The 14,436-nt window shown below is 46.6% G+C and overlaps 1 protein-coding gene and 1 pseudogene across 4 annotated transcripts in view; one reads left to right on the top strand and one right to left on the bottom strand.

The window, feature by feature from the left end:
* The first annotated feature begins 1,435 nt into the window (after positions 1–1,435).
* Positions 1,436–1,551, top strand: LOC120925206 (annotated as a pseudogene).
* An 8,782-nt stretch (positions 1,552–10,333) lies between these two features.
* Positions 10,334–14,436, bottom strand: part of ACO1 (aconitase 1) — an 88,401-nt gene continuing 84,298 nt past the window's right edge. For all 4 annotated transcript variants that reach the window (XM_040360316.1, XM_040360308.1, XM_040360286.1 and 1 more), the window contains exons 20-21: positions 12,804–12,995; positions 10,334–12,138 (exon numbers count right to left, since the gene is read on the bottom strand). In XM_040360316.1, the coding sequence (XP_040216250.1) occupies positions 12,019–12,138; positions 12,804–12,995 (312 nt within the window). In that variant the 3' untranslated portion in view covers positions 10,334–12,018. The remainder of the gene's footprint in view (positions 12,139–12,803; positions 12,996–14,436) is intronic.

Raw genomic sequence — 14,436 nt, 5'->3', positions numbered from 1 at the left:
AGAACGCTGCCCCCATTCACCAGCACAGAATAGGGTAACAGTACGCAGTGTGTAGGTTCTGTATATCACGATACTCCTATCACACCGAAGCCGGTGTGCTCATAATATAGCCATCACACAAGCAATGCTCACCCAAGAAGCCCTCGGGTCTAGTCTTTGAAGCTGCACGCTGCTTTGGCGCCGGGTAAATAGGCACGAGATGTTGTGAAGATACTTGAGGGTGCCTTTGTTACGCCTGACCGATTTTTCAGAAAAAAAAAGCGGCCTCGCCTAAAAACTTAAGACCGGCGCTCCGCGGACTAGGCCGAAGCCGCGGCCTCGCCTAAAACATCCTGCCCGAAGCTCGCCACGATCCTGGGAAAAGGCTGCGAGCGGCATCTGGCCTAGTCCGCGGAACGCCGGTCCTATGGAAAAAAAAAAAAACAGTGGCTGCCGCGCTGTTCTCCTACCGGCGTCAGCGGGGATGGAGCAGTAATTTCTGCTCCAAAATGACAGTGACGGGCAGTACGAGGACCGGGCCATGTCCACCATCCCAGGCAAGACCCCACTCGCCAGAATGCTATTTCTGGTCGCCATGGCGACCTGGTGCCCGGGATTTGTCGAGCCCTGTATTAATATTTGCAACTGTTGTCACTGGAACGTCAAGCTGCTAGGAGATGGTCTTATAGCCTTTACCATAGACATGCTCTCTCTGGTCCATGTTCAGTGTGATGCACACAATAATACCAAACTAATAGGATGACTGACTGGTTACAAGATTGAAATATCATTAAGGTCCAATTATTTATAATCTTTTCTAGGGGCACCAACAAATTTGTCCAGGTCATTTTAAATGATCTTTTTCGAATTGGCAATAATTTTCTCTCTTTTCACATATTCTTTGCTTCTCTGACATATTGAAGGAATGCAGGTTATACAGAGATTTTTAATTTTTTTTGCGGGTGTAGAGGAGATTGCTTTCATTTTTATTATGAATGAAATAACATTTACAGTTACAGATTGAATATGTTTTTTGCAGTGTAAAGCCCCGTAATGGGTGAATATTCTTACTCTGTAAACTACTTTTGGTTGATACAATAGGGAGCACAGTAAAATAATATGTATAGTATTTGAATTTGTTCCAATGTACATTTTGGACAATGTTACATCTAACCTGGTACTAGGAGGAGTAAGTATGTAAAATGTATCTATTATTCAGCGTGCAATTTTTTGTCTTTAACATTATTATATACTGTTCTATTTTAATAAATACCCAAGAGACTTTTTTGAACTTCATTTCACAAATAATTATTGCACAAAATGTATTTGGGTTTAATTTAAATGAGAATTCTACATATAAGTAATGGCAGTTTCACAGGGGTGTGCCTGGTGAGATGTGACAAGCGCCCGTTCCTTTCAGGCATCCTGAGCACCACCTGTGTTACAATCACACCAGATCACTTCTTGGCCTTTTGGCTAAGATCAAGTGTAGTATCTGTACTTGTCAGTGTCCAGTAGGGGTGCTATGCCATCATTCTGGCTTTGCTATGGGCTGGCTATGTGGTAGGCTCTGAAGGTTAGTACTGACTGGAACAGAAACTGGCAGTTAAGGCACAGGAGTTATTGCCCGAGGAAACCTGGATGGGCCCAGTTGCTCCTGTTTTGAGTGGATCTACCTTGTCTGGCCATGGGCTGGGAAGGCAAAGAGTCTGTGATGTCTTTGTCCCCTGGGAGTGGTTGCCCTAGACATTGTGAAACAGCACATGGTCACAGCATCAAAGCTTTATACTACACTGTGCCTTTTAGGGCTAGGCCTTCTGGTTGAAGTCCGGGGCAATTTCTCTTCCGTTCATGGACGGACACAGCAGCAATTGACCTTAGAGTATTATATCCTTCCTTCCAGGAGAGACTAGGCAGAAAAAACAGCACTTCAAGTGTTAAAAATGTTTTCAGTAAGCTCCTCCCAGGGGGCGTGGTCCCCCGGGTATAACCCACTCTCTGACTCAGCAGCTCCTGTTTTTTTTCTGCCTAGCATCAGGAGAGACATGGCCTTCTGGAGTCCATGTACTCTGGAATTTTTGGGGGATTTTTTCACTTTTTTGTTTTGTTCCTGCATTTTTGATCCTGAGGCCTACTATCAACTGCCGGCTGGGTGACAGGCTGGATCTTGATCCTTGTAGTCCACCCATGCTCGGCCATCGAGCGTGTGCCAGCCCTCAGCTCAGCTCTGGGTCATCCACGACATGCCCCGTTGCTCCAGGGGTGGCCGGGGAACTACATGTTCCAGGGCACACATATGACCGGTCTTTATGGCTTTGTCACAGTGTGTCTGGCCGACAGCCATGCCGTTTAGCGGACGTTGGTTCTGTCCGGAATGCCTCCAGCCGGTGGTCGCAGGACGGGTAAGTAGTGAGTGAGTGAGTGAAAAACTTATATAGCGCTACACATGCAAACTGAATCGCCTCTGGGCGCTTGTTTGACCACTTCTCCCTTAAGCTCAGAAGAGGTGGGTTTTGATCTTTCTCCTAAAGGCCAAGTGGTTCTCCTCCAACCGAATGGAGGTTGGTAAAGTGTTCCAAAGTCGAGGGCATTGGACAGCAAATCTTCTTTCTCCTTTTGACTTGTATCTGGTTTTGGGGATTTGGAGTAAATTTAGGTTGGAGGATCGCAGAACGCGATTGGGGTTGTAGGCTTTTATTTTTTCACATAAGTATTGGGGGGCATTTCCCCAAATACATTTATGCGTTAGACAGAGTGCTTTGAAAGTGATTCTGTCTTTCACTGGTAGCCAGTGAAGGCTTCTCAGTGATGGGGAGATTGATTCCCATGTTTTTTTCCCAGTCACAAGACGCGCGGCTGTATTCTGAACGACCTGCAGGCGAGTGATTTGGTACTTTGGGAGTCCGAGGTAGAGGGCATTTGCATAGTCCAGCCTGGAGTTAACAATTGTTCCCACCACGACTGCTATGTCTTCTTTAGGAATAAATGGAATTAGTCTGCGTAATAGGCGTAGCAGATGGTGCGATCCGCTGACTACTGACCCTATTTGTGCATCCATTGTCATGTAGGTGTCGAAGAGGACTCCGAGACTTTTGACTTTGGTGCTGGGGGGCGATGATTTTTCCTAGAATGGGCGGAGGTGTCCAGGTTGTTGCTGGTTGATTCTTCCGATTGGCGTGGAACAGGAGAAGTTCTGTTTTAGAGCCGTTGAGTTTGAGATAACTCTTTGTCATCCAGTTCTCTATCAAAGAGAGACATTTCTCTAGATTGAGATGATGATCCTTTTTGTTGCAGATACGAAAATACAGTTGTGTGTCATCCGCATAAGAGTGGTAGAGCAGCTTTTGGCTGCTGACGATTTCAAAAAGAGGGCAGAGATAGATATTAAACAGCACCGGCGAAAGAGGGGATCCTTGATGGACTCCGCATGACACCGTGTGTTTTTCAGAGGTGACCGGTCCCAGTTTCACTACTTGTCATCTGTTTTCCAAAAGGGAGGAGAACCAGGCTAAGTCACATTCCGCAACTTTGGCTACTTCAACTAGCCGAGTCAGCAATAGTTTGTGATCTACCGTATCAAAAGCTGCGCTAAGGTCCAACAGTACTAGAAGAGAAGGTTCTCCTTTGTCTGCGGCCTCAAGAGCATCATCCCATATTTTGAGCAATGCTGTTTCCATCCCGTACCCTGGACGGAACCCAGATTGATAAGGATCGAGCAAATTATGGGTGTCTAAATGCTATTGCAGCTGTTGTACCACCACTTTCTCCATTACCTTGGAGAAGACGTTCAGGCCTGTTATGGGACGAGGATGTTCAGGGTCTTTGGGGTCAAGGGTGGGTTTCTTTAAGATGGGTTTGATTATACCTTGTTTCAACAGGGTGGGCACTATGCCTTCCCTGAAAGACTGGTTAATCAGTGTTTGACTGTCGATCGATTCTACACAGTCGTTCAGTCCTTAAGGCTTGGGGCTCTGTCACTACGGGGGCTGGGCTGTGCTGTAGTGTGGTGCTATTAATTTTTTGTAGTGCCTTTCCTTTTTCACCATTAAAGGCTTACTTTGTTTAAGATTCATTGGTGTTTTTGTCTCATGCATTGCAGGCACCCACCTGTTTCTGAGAGGACATGGATTGCTCAGGTGTGCTCACCTGGAGCAGCAGCTTCTCCCTTCTTATTAATTTGTTGTACTGGAGTTGCTGTGTGTGCTGGGCTGTGTTCTCTGCTGTGTCATTGTTGCTTTAAACACGTGTATGGCTGCCATTTTGCAGCCCGCAAATTGCTTCCTGAGGGACGGCGCAGAGCGGACAGCACTCTCAGCAGCACTACAGCCTGGCCGAGTGGTGAGTTACCTGGGGGTCCCCTGCTCTCTGTTTTGCGGCCGGGAGGGTGACCTGTGGGTCTCTGCCTTGCAGTACTAGAGCGGCATAGCGGTGGGTCAACATAGAGTCTGAACAGAGGCTTCTACCCCAACTATGCCTGAGTTAACCCTTCGTGCCCCTGTGGTCTCCGTAGAGCCCATACAGCAGTCCCTTAGGAGTTTTATCACCAGGATTGAAGCGACAAGTGGCCAGAATGTAGGTAAAAAACCCCTTCCCTGCGCCTGCTTCTGGGGATGGCTCTGACATGGAACCAGACCCTGCTGCTGGCTCTGGTTCTGGTTCTGTCATGTCAGATGTTGCAGGCTTAGCCCACACGGTCAGTGAGGATGACTGCTTCAGGGTCAGCGCTTGATAAGGCATTTTGTTGGAGCTTTTATCACTATGGTGCGGGATACTCAAAAACTTGAGGACGGCGGAGACATCAGAGACGCCGGTCCCTTTTGGGTTCCGCAAGCCGCCCCGCACTGCAAAATGTGTTCCTTAATGTACAAGGAATGGGATTGGCCGCAGAAAGTTTTTGCTGTACCAAAATACTTTGCGGTCCGTTATCCTTTTGAGGAAGACTTTAAAAAAATAAATAAATAAATAAAACTAAAAAAAAAAAAAAAATAAGAGTCCTCCTTCAGCGGACCCCCCTGTGTCCAGACTGAACAAGTCTACCACGTTACTTGTGGAAGGGGCTCCCACATTTATGGACCCCCGCAGGTAGGAGAGCTGCGGCTGTGGCCCGCTCCATGTTCACAGTAGTGGGGTCGGCAGTGAGACCGGTTTTGGCCAGAGCTCTAGTGTCACAGACAATTACCGAGCGGGCAAAGTCCCTGCTGCAGGAGCTGGGGGCGCATAATGTCCCTGAGCTCTGGGTGGGCCTGGATGACCAGTTGGTGCAGGGCCTGCAGATTGTCTGTGAATTGGCCCTGGATACGCTCCCTTTGCTCTCCAGGGCCTCCGCGGTGGTACTATGCCACCTTGTGTGGCTAAAGTGTTGGTCTGCGGACCAAACCTCTAAAAAGGTCCTTAGGAGGACTTACCCTTGAAGGGTATACGGCCTTTTGGGGCGTCCCTGGATGACATCATTATAGATGCTACAGGGGGTAAGAGCACTCTGCTCCCGCAATCTGGGAAGGGTAAGGAGCCTCGTCATAAGCGGGGTCCCTCCTTTACCTCCCCCAAGCGATTTTTTTTTTGCCCCCAAGGTGCGGCAGGAAAACGTTTTCCAGGGTGCTAAGGCGCCCGCTGTAGATCAAAAGCACACCTTGTACCGCAAGCCCAACAAGCCTGCTTCTGCATGTAGGTCTGCCCCCGCCAGACACTCGGTGGGGGGCCGACTTTGCGGATGCGCGGCTCGGTAGAGATCCCTCTTTCCGACCGCTGGGTTTGCGAGGTAGTTTCCTCTGGGTACAAGATAGAGTTTCTCTCTTGTCCACCAAACAGATTTTTCCTTCCAGCCTCCAGCTTCCTCCGGTAGGCCGGGTGGCCCTATCAGGGGCTGGTCAGGATCTGCTGGTCAGGGAAGTGATTATACCGGTTCCTTCAAGGGAACGGTTTCAGGGGTTTTTACTCCAATCTGTTTGTAGTCCCCAAAAAAAGGAGGGTGTCCGTCCAATCCTGGACCTCAAGGCCCTTAACTCTTTTGTCGAAGTGCAAAGATTCAGGGTGGAATTGTTCGCTCTGTAGTGGCGGCTCTCCATCAGGGGGACTTTATGGCATCCTTGGGTACTCAGGACGCGTACCTGCATATTACCATACGCGCAAAACACCAGAGGTTTCTGCGTTTTGCGGTCGAAGAGGACCATTTTCAGTTTGTGTCCCTCCCCTTCGGCCTCACGAGTTTTCACAATGGTGCTCGCTCAGATTCTGGCCCTGCTTAGGCAGCGCGGAATCGCTATTGTGGGATACCTGGATGACTTTCTCCTGAGAGCTTCTTTAAGCTCAGACTTAGGAGAGGATGGGTTCATCACCTGCCAGCCCCTCCAAAAGATTCGGGTGGCTACTGAAAGTCCAGGAGTCGATGTTGGTACAGTCCCAGCGACTGGAATACCTGGGGTTGGTGTCCTGGGGATTCCACAGAAGCAAGTTTTTTCACCCGACGGAAGAACTCCAGACACTGCAATCTGCGGTGCAGCAGTTTGCGACCCAGCAGTGGTCGTCGCTTTGCCTTTGCAAGAGAATTTTGGGTCCCATGGTAGCCTCTTTTGAAGCGGTTCCGTATGTCCAATTCCACACCCGAGTGTTACAGAAAGAGATTCTGTCACGTTGGGACAAGCTCCCTTCGTCTCTGGATTACCAGATTTGGGTGAAGTCGCCTGGTCAGGTCCTCCCTAGTGTGGTGGCTGACATCTCCGGTACTTTGGACCGGGAAATTATTTTTGCCGTGCTATCGGACAGTGGTCACGACGGATGCCAGCCTCTCTGGCTGGGGGCTTCTGGAGTGTCCAGTCAGCCCAGGGCGCTGGACTCAGGTGGAGTCCCGTCTGCCAGTCAATGTCCTGGAGCTCCGGGCTATCAAGCTGCGTCTCCCCAAGTGGTTTCTGGGTCTGCAGGACCGTTTGGTCAGGATCCAGTTCGACAACACCACGGCCGTGGCGTATGGCTACCATCAAGGGGGCACGCGGAGCTCGGCCGCGGTGGTGGCGGTTGCACACATCCTCCGGTGAGCCACAGGGTACACTCCAGCTGTCGGCCGTGTACATTCCAGGGGTGCAGAGTTGGCAAGGCGACTACCTAAGTCGCCAAACACTGGACTAGGGAGAATGATCACTGCACCCGGAAGTGTTTCAGAGTTGTGCCAAAAATGGGGCACGCCAGGCGTGGACCTTCGGGCGTCCCGTCTCAATCGGAAGGTGTCACGTTTCGTGGCCAGGTCAAAAGACCCTTCGGCGGACGCGTCAGAGGCACCGTGGGGGTCACTATTGCCTCAATCTACGCTTTTCCTCCTTTGAAGCCTCTCTCTCTCACCTGTTGCGCAGAGTGGAAGCGGAAGGGATGTCAACAATCCTGGTCGCTCCGCATTGGCCGCGCCTTTCCTGGTACGCGGACCTGGTGCGTCTGGTGGCAGACGTCCCTTGGATTCTATCCCTGAGAGTAGATCTTCTGTCGCAGGGTCCGATTTTCCTCACCCTGCTTTACAGTCGCTGGCTTTAAATGGCATGGCTGTTGAGAGCCAGGAGCTGGAGGTCCGAGGTCCGTCGGACTCGGTGATCTCTACCATGCTACTTGCACGGAAGTCTACTTCACGTAGGATTTGCCATCGTACGTGGAAGGCCTACATCTCTTTGTGTGCAGAGATGAAAGCACACCCCCGCACATGCTGTCCCGGATGCTGCTGTTCCTACAGCGGGGAGTGGGTCAAGCTCTCGCCTTAAGTACGGTTATGGGTCAGATTTCAGCCTTGGCTGTTTATTTTCAGCGACCGTTGGCGACGCACTCCCTGGTGCGTACGTTTGTACAGGGGGTCAGGCATGTGACCTTCCTGTGTGTCCTCAACTGCCTCTGTGGGACTTAATTCGGTCCTCTCGGTGCTTCAAAAGGGCTCCGTTTGGGGAGATTCCTCTCTTCTCTCTGTCCCAGAAGGTGGTTTTTCTAGTAGTCATTCCTTCGGTCAGACGAGTTTTTGATCTGGCGGCCTTGTCTTGCAGGGCTCTTTTATAATGAGGACATGGTTTTACTATCCTTTTGTCCTCAGCCGAAGAACTCGAAGGAGGCCACGTTACTTTCCTTGGACGTGGTGCAAGCCCTACGGGCGTACTTGTCTGCTACGGCTCCGTTCCGGAGATCGGATTCACTGTTCGTGTCAGTGACTGGTCCTGAGAAAGGTTTGGCGGTCTCGTCGGCCTCCATTTTCAGGTGGATCAGAAAGGTCGTGCTCCAGGCCTATGCCCGAAAGGGGCGGGCGCCTCCCTTTCTGGTTACGGCGCATTCGACCAGGGCGATTGATCCCTCTTGGGTTTTCCGCCATCAGGCGTCTGTTTTACAGGTGTGTAAGGCAGCGACCTGGTCGTCAACCCACACCTTTTCAAGTTTTACAAGGTGGATGTGAGTGCATCTGCGGATGCCTCCTTTGGCCGCAAGGCTTTGCAGGCGGCTGTTTCAAGTTGATTTGCACAGAGCAGGCCGGACCCGCCTCTTCGTTATTCCTGGCCCCTCCCTCCTATTGAGTGCCCCCACAGCAAGCAGCTTGCTATGGGGGAACTCAAGCCGAGTCACAGCTCCCCGTGTCCATTCAGACACAAAGCCCCGACCCAGGCCCCTCTCTTCTGACTTTGACAGCAGCGGGAGCCAATGACGCAGCTGCTGTGTTTCAACCAATCAGGAGGGAGAATGCTCAGACATTCGTGAACATCGCTGGACAGAGAGAGACCTCAGGTAAGTGTTAAAAAGCCTTGTGTGCAGTAACTCCCCCCATCGAGATAAAGGGATTGTAAAGTTGGAAGGTTTTTTAACAACCAGTAAACATGGGTGTGTTATTACAAGTAGATAGAAGCTTCACCTCCCTCTTATTCTATCAAAGACACAGGCTTGGAGGGACGTGACACTGGCAGAAATCCGACCACACCATGTTCTTTTCACAAAATTATAAAGATTTGATTTCCAATATATATTTGTATATTTAAGGGTTTAAAAACAGATTAATATTTTATTTTGAACATGTAACCAGTGGCAGAGGACTAGAGTTTCCCTGCAGACAGACTGGCAAAGATCTGGGTCATGAGACTGCTGTATATCGATTAGATAAAAAAGGTACTTCGATTTAATTATTTTAATAAAAAAACAAACAAGAACAGTGCCATCAGCCATATAGAGAAATAGAAGGAACAATTTAAAATTAAACAGTGTCTGTTTAGTGTTATTTAAAGAGGAAGTCAAGTCTTCCTGTTTAATTGTACCTACAGGTAAGCCTATAAGGCTTACCTGTAGGTACTGTAAATATCTCCTAAACTTTCACCGCTTTAGGAGATACTTGCTATATACACCGCTAGCGCACTGAAGGAATGGATGTTCATGCCTTTACTTCAGGGCCCTGTGCCATGACTGGCGGTACCCGTGTGCATGAAGCTCCAGGGAAAATGTCAGCTGTCTCTGCGGTGTGCGGGCACAACAGCTTTGTTCTAAGGTATTCCTAATGAGTTAATATGATTTTTTTTTTTTTCGGGTTTACAACCTCTTTAAGGCCCTGTCTCAGTTGGATATATGATATTGACAGAATGTTTGATCTCTGCAACTCATGGATGTGGGTTGTATATGAAATGCTCACTCCTGCATACTCAAGACTGGGTTCAAACTATTGCTAATTAGATGTGGGGTTTTTCCACATCAAATTCGCATTTTAGGAGATTGTGGCTGGCTTCTCAATAGAGCTGGTTCACACATCTCTTGAGCAAACGGCACAGGAGTCCTGTGCGTCTTCTGGTCCGTATTCAGTCAAAGATTTGGACCAAAATTGGACCTGAAGCGGTGGACCGGAATGCACCGGACTCCTGCTGTGAGCCTCGCCGTACGGCAGTGGGGCCCCAGCCTAAAACTAACTTGTGTTACAGAATGGCAAATTTAAATAGAATAAAGGTTACAACTGTTTCGGACTCAGTTTACACCAGTGTTTCTCAATTCCAGTCCTCAGGCCCCCCCAACAGGTCAGGTTTTCAGGATTTCCATTATTTTGCACAGGTGATTTGATCAGTTTCACTGCCTTAGTAATCACCACAGCCTTTTCATCTGAGGGAAATCCTGAAAACCTGACCTGTTGGGGGGGCCTGAGGACTGGAATTGAGAAACACTGGTTTACACAGACCTCATTACTGTCACACTAGTCTTCAAAAAGGCAAGAGAAGCCAGTAGCGGATTCAACCATTAAACCAGTATTGGGTAGGCTGACCCTTTAACTTACAGATGTTTAAACAAACACTCAAGCTTTTAATTTATAAATGAACACAAAATACATGAAAATTACATAAAATAAATAAATAAAAAAATGCAGACCACGTCTCCTGAAAATAGATTTATTTTGACATTTTTTTTTAACAAAGTAATTTTGTAAAGATAGAGGCTTTTAACAGACACAGACCCAAGATTTAAAGAAGAAAGAAAAACACTGCAAAAGTGTAGAACAGAGGATACAATTTTAGACAACACAGAATCAACACATCAACCCTTTCCTAGTATGAACAACTGGGACCTTCAGAATTATTTTCGAATGAACTGCACTAACCCATAGCAAAACAAATCTCTAGTGACCACAGAACACTGAAATATTATTGTTTGCTATTGGTTACGATCGTTACACATAGTCACAGCACTTGAAAAGTTCCCAATAACCATGTCTATATGGGAAAGCTTTTGTTTTTACATTGAAAGTGCAATGTTTGGATCCATTTGCCCTGCAAAGCCCTCAACTTGGAACAGTTTGAACCCAATAGAGATATAACTGTATACCTGTAATATTTCAGGTACACTTGAGCAGTTTTTCAGGATGGCAGGGTTTTCTAACACACCAAATACAGATCCTTGCTGTGCAACATCATATTACCACCTTCTCTTTGCCATTGAGAGAGTGCCTACTTTGGGATCTTCCATACAATTATGTAAATTCGGAAAAACTTTGATGTTCTCCCCCCTCACCAATAGGCATATCATAGGTACAAGGCCAATCCAACCGTGGCTGGTAAACGACACATATAAGACTTTATTGGCCTGCTATGCCCAAATGCCAGGGCGTTCAGAATGGGCAAATCTTTGACGCATTGGAAAAGTGTTGGAGCTTTCAGCTGCCAATCTCCCACTTATTGGCTCATCAATACAAAGAGCTGCCTCAATGGCCAGGAGAGACAGGTGGAGGCAGGAGGGATGGGTAAGCTCTAAGACAAAGAAAATGCTAAAGGTTTTGTCCTTTCAGAATGGCCTGGCTTTTGGGCATAGCAGAGGGGAACAACATCTACCTGAGACTTTATTACAGTCCTGTCACTGAATGGAAAAAAATAGCTGGATATGTAAACGGAAAGACTAGTTAACTTGCACAATTTTGTGCCAGCAGGATGGGTGGCGCTACACCCTTGTAATCTCTTCTGAGGCCTAGTGGAGTACTTCAGGAAGTTTAGCAATTGTTTCTGAACTGGGGCTACACTGTGTCTAAAAAAAACATGAATGGCAAAGTCTGAGATGCTCTTTTAAATCTACAAATAACTGATCAACATACCTTCAGGGAAGAGGGGACCCCCTCATTCATACTGAGGAAGGGTAGGGGGTAAAGGCGGTAGGTTTTCATGTTTCTTAAATACAAATTATGTTTAATACCAAATTATAATGATTATTAGGGAAACTTGTCATTAAGACCTCCTCCTGGAACAGCTCTCTCTCTTCAGCCACAAATTACATTCAACAAGGTATGCTATATGTGGTACGGTGTATAAGATGCAATAAGTCTTATTTCTTGTCTCCACTCTTTAAAAGGTACCCATAGACAATGGACGGAAGTCATTCATGAAAAAGTAATCTAAAACGCTAAAAAGTGAATCATTCTGTCAGGCTCATCAGTACTTTCAGACAGCCATGAGAAACCAGGCAAAATAAACTTAACTACTATCATTTTAGTCTGCAGATGTATTGGGTATCTGATGACCAGCATCTCATTTCTATGGGTATCTTTGAAGACAGGTCATCTAGATATTTATATTAAACCAAGTTAGCCATTTTACGGATCATGTAATTCAGGATGCCTCCATTGCGGTAATAAGTGAGCTCCACATCGGTGTCAAATCTCATTAGAGCTTCAAATGTCTTGCCTGAATCAAGCTGTAGAGAAAGAAAATTAACATAGTTTGTGATTTATTCTAGAAACAAGTCATTACCTACTATCAAAGTTGAAGCTAAAAAATAAAAATTTTTCTCATGTGTGCAATGCCAAAGCCAAGGTCAGCCATATATTCAGATATCGGTACCAAGAACAGGGTTGGCTACTATTGATAAATGTTATTTCTACAAATAGTTGTTTGACACTTACTGCAATTCTTTTCAAGTCACTGTCCCAGAACAACTGTTCATATCCAAAGTTCTGATTTACGTCAAGTTAGAGAGCCAGGAAACCAGAATCTGAACAGGGAGTTAGCAGCGGAAGTGCACATATAAAAGGACTACATTTCTGCCTCTAACAGCACTGAAAGCCTGAGCAGCTAAAAACCCAACATCAGTGCCGTCATGTGGAGGAAGGGATGAGAGTCACGTGCTTTCCACACGGGAAATAAATGGTAGTTTTCTTCACTATCAATTTCTAAGAAAATTGGTGGGGGAGTTGAGAAAAGGCAAGTATAAGCTTCTGGTAGGACGAAAGGGGTCATACATGAACGTGTAAGGGAGAGGGCTTGTTAGCACACATAGGGGGAACCTGCCCATTTACAAAGACGACGTACCTACAGTGACTGCTGCCTACACTGATGTGTAAATCATCAAAAAGAACATACCTTTATCTCAACATTCATGCCAGGCCGGAGATCTTTGTCTTCAGGAATAAGAATGGTGTAACGCTCTTTACCAGTGAGTCCTAGTGCCTCTGCATTTTCTCCTGGCAAATACTGTAGAGGGATTATGCCCATTCCAACTAGGTTACTGCGGTGAATGCGCTCATAGCTCTCAGCAAGGACAGCTTTAATACCCTGTAAAACATACACATATTAAGAGTGTGTGAGTGACACAAACCCTAAAAAACAGTGCTTGGTTTTCTATGCAATGCAGAGTTTTAAACCTCATATTTGTATCTTAAATCAGAACCACAGCCCCTGGATGCACAGAGTTTGCTTGCATTCCTCTCACCCTCTGCAAACATAAATCTGTAATTTTTTTGGTTTACTTTGTTTTTTTGTCTACCCCTAGCCGCCATTCTCTCCAAGACGAGAACAAAAACTTCAATGCTGTGAAGCCCCCCTGGGATATGTACATCACATATCAGGAGGGATGTGTGGAAAGTGAAATTCCTCTTTAACCCTTTGCTGCCCAGCCTATTGTAAAATGACAGCTTGGCAGGAGCACTGTTCTGGGAGTATGTCATATGATGTCCTTCCAGAATCTTGCCCCAGGCCGAGCTACGGCCACGATTTGTCACTTGCCATGTACACCAGATACAACCAATGACAGATCACCGTACAGGCCCGCTGCTGGTACCATGTGATCGCTGTGGCCAACCACTGCAGATCAATTTACAGTTGTACACAATGAAAGGCTTTGTTACATGCCTTTCATTGTGTACTATTGTGATGAGCTCTGATTGGTCACAGTCATCACATGGTACAGACAGGGCCAATCACAGCTCTTCACAATAGTAAACACTGTATGAGTAGTTTTCATTCAGAAACAAAACTGGTTGCTTCTAACTGTAAAATGTAGTTATGAGCGATCAGTGTACAAAAAAAAATTATAAATCCCAATCACCTCCCCAGAGTAGCACAATGTTGCTGTGGTAACACTTCTGTTCTGGTAACTGGATGTTATATAATTTTTTATATATATTATATATATATATATATATATATATATATATATATATATATATATATATATATATATATATATATATATATAATTGCACATACACATTTTTTTTTACACATATGGTCACCAGTGTCCCTGATCACCACCACCGAACCAGTCATATGATGACACTGTACTGCACTGGTGACAATAGGATTTTTGTACTCACCATAAAATCCATTTCTCCGAGTTCATGGACGGACACAGCAGCATTGACCTTAGGGTTATATATCCTTCCTTTCAGGAGAGACTTAGGCAGAAAAAACAGCACTAGTTTCAGTACAGCACCTTCCAGGGGGCGGGTCCCCCGGGTATATCCCACTCTCTGCATCATGCAGGCCCAGTTCGTAAACAAGCAGTACAAACAAAGGAGGGGTGGGTGCTGTGTCCGTCCATGAACTCAGAGAAATTGATTTTACAGCGAGTACAAAAATCCTATTTTCTCTTCCGTTCATGGACGGACACAGCAGCATTGACCTTAGGGACGTCCCCAAGCAGTGTCAAAAAATTTCGAGGGGTGGAAAAAAAAAAACACAGCAAACCAAGCTTCACCCCAAACAAACCAGAGTT

This window comes from Rana temporaria, chromosome 1 (assembly GCF_905171775.1).
Source record: "Rana temporaria chromosome 1, aRanTem1.1, whole genome shotgun sequence".
In the NCBI taxonomy this organism is placed as follows: domain Eukaryota; kingdom Metazoa; phylum Chordata; class Amphibia; order Anura; family Ranidae; genus Rana; species Rana temporaria.
The sequence above is the reverse complement of the archived record's forward strand: the minus strand, read 5'-3'. Positions and strand labels throughout refer to the sequence as shown.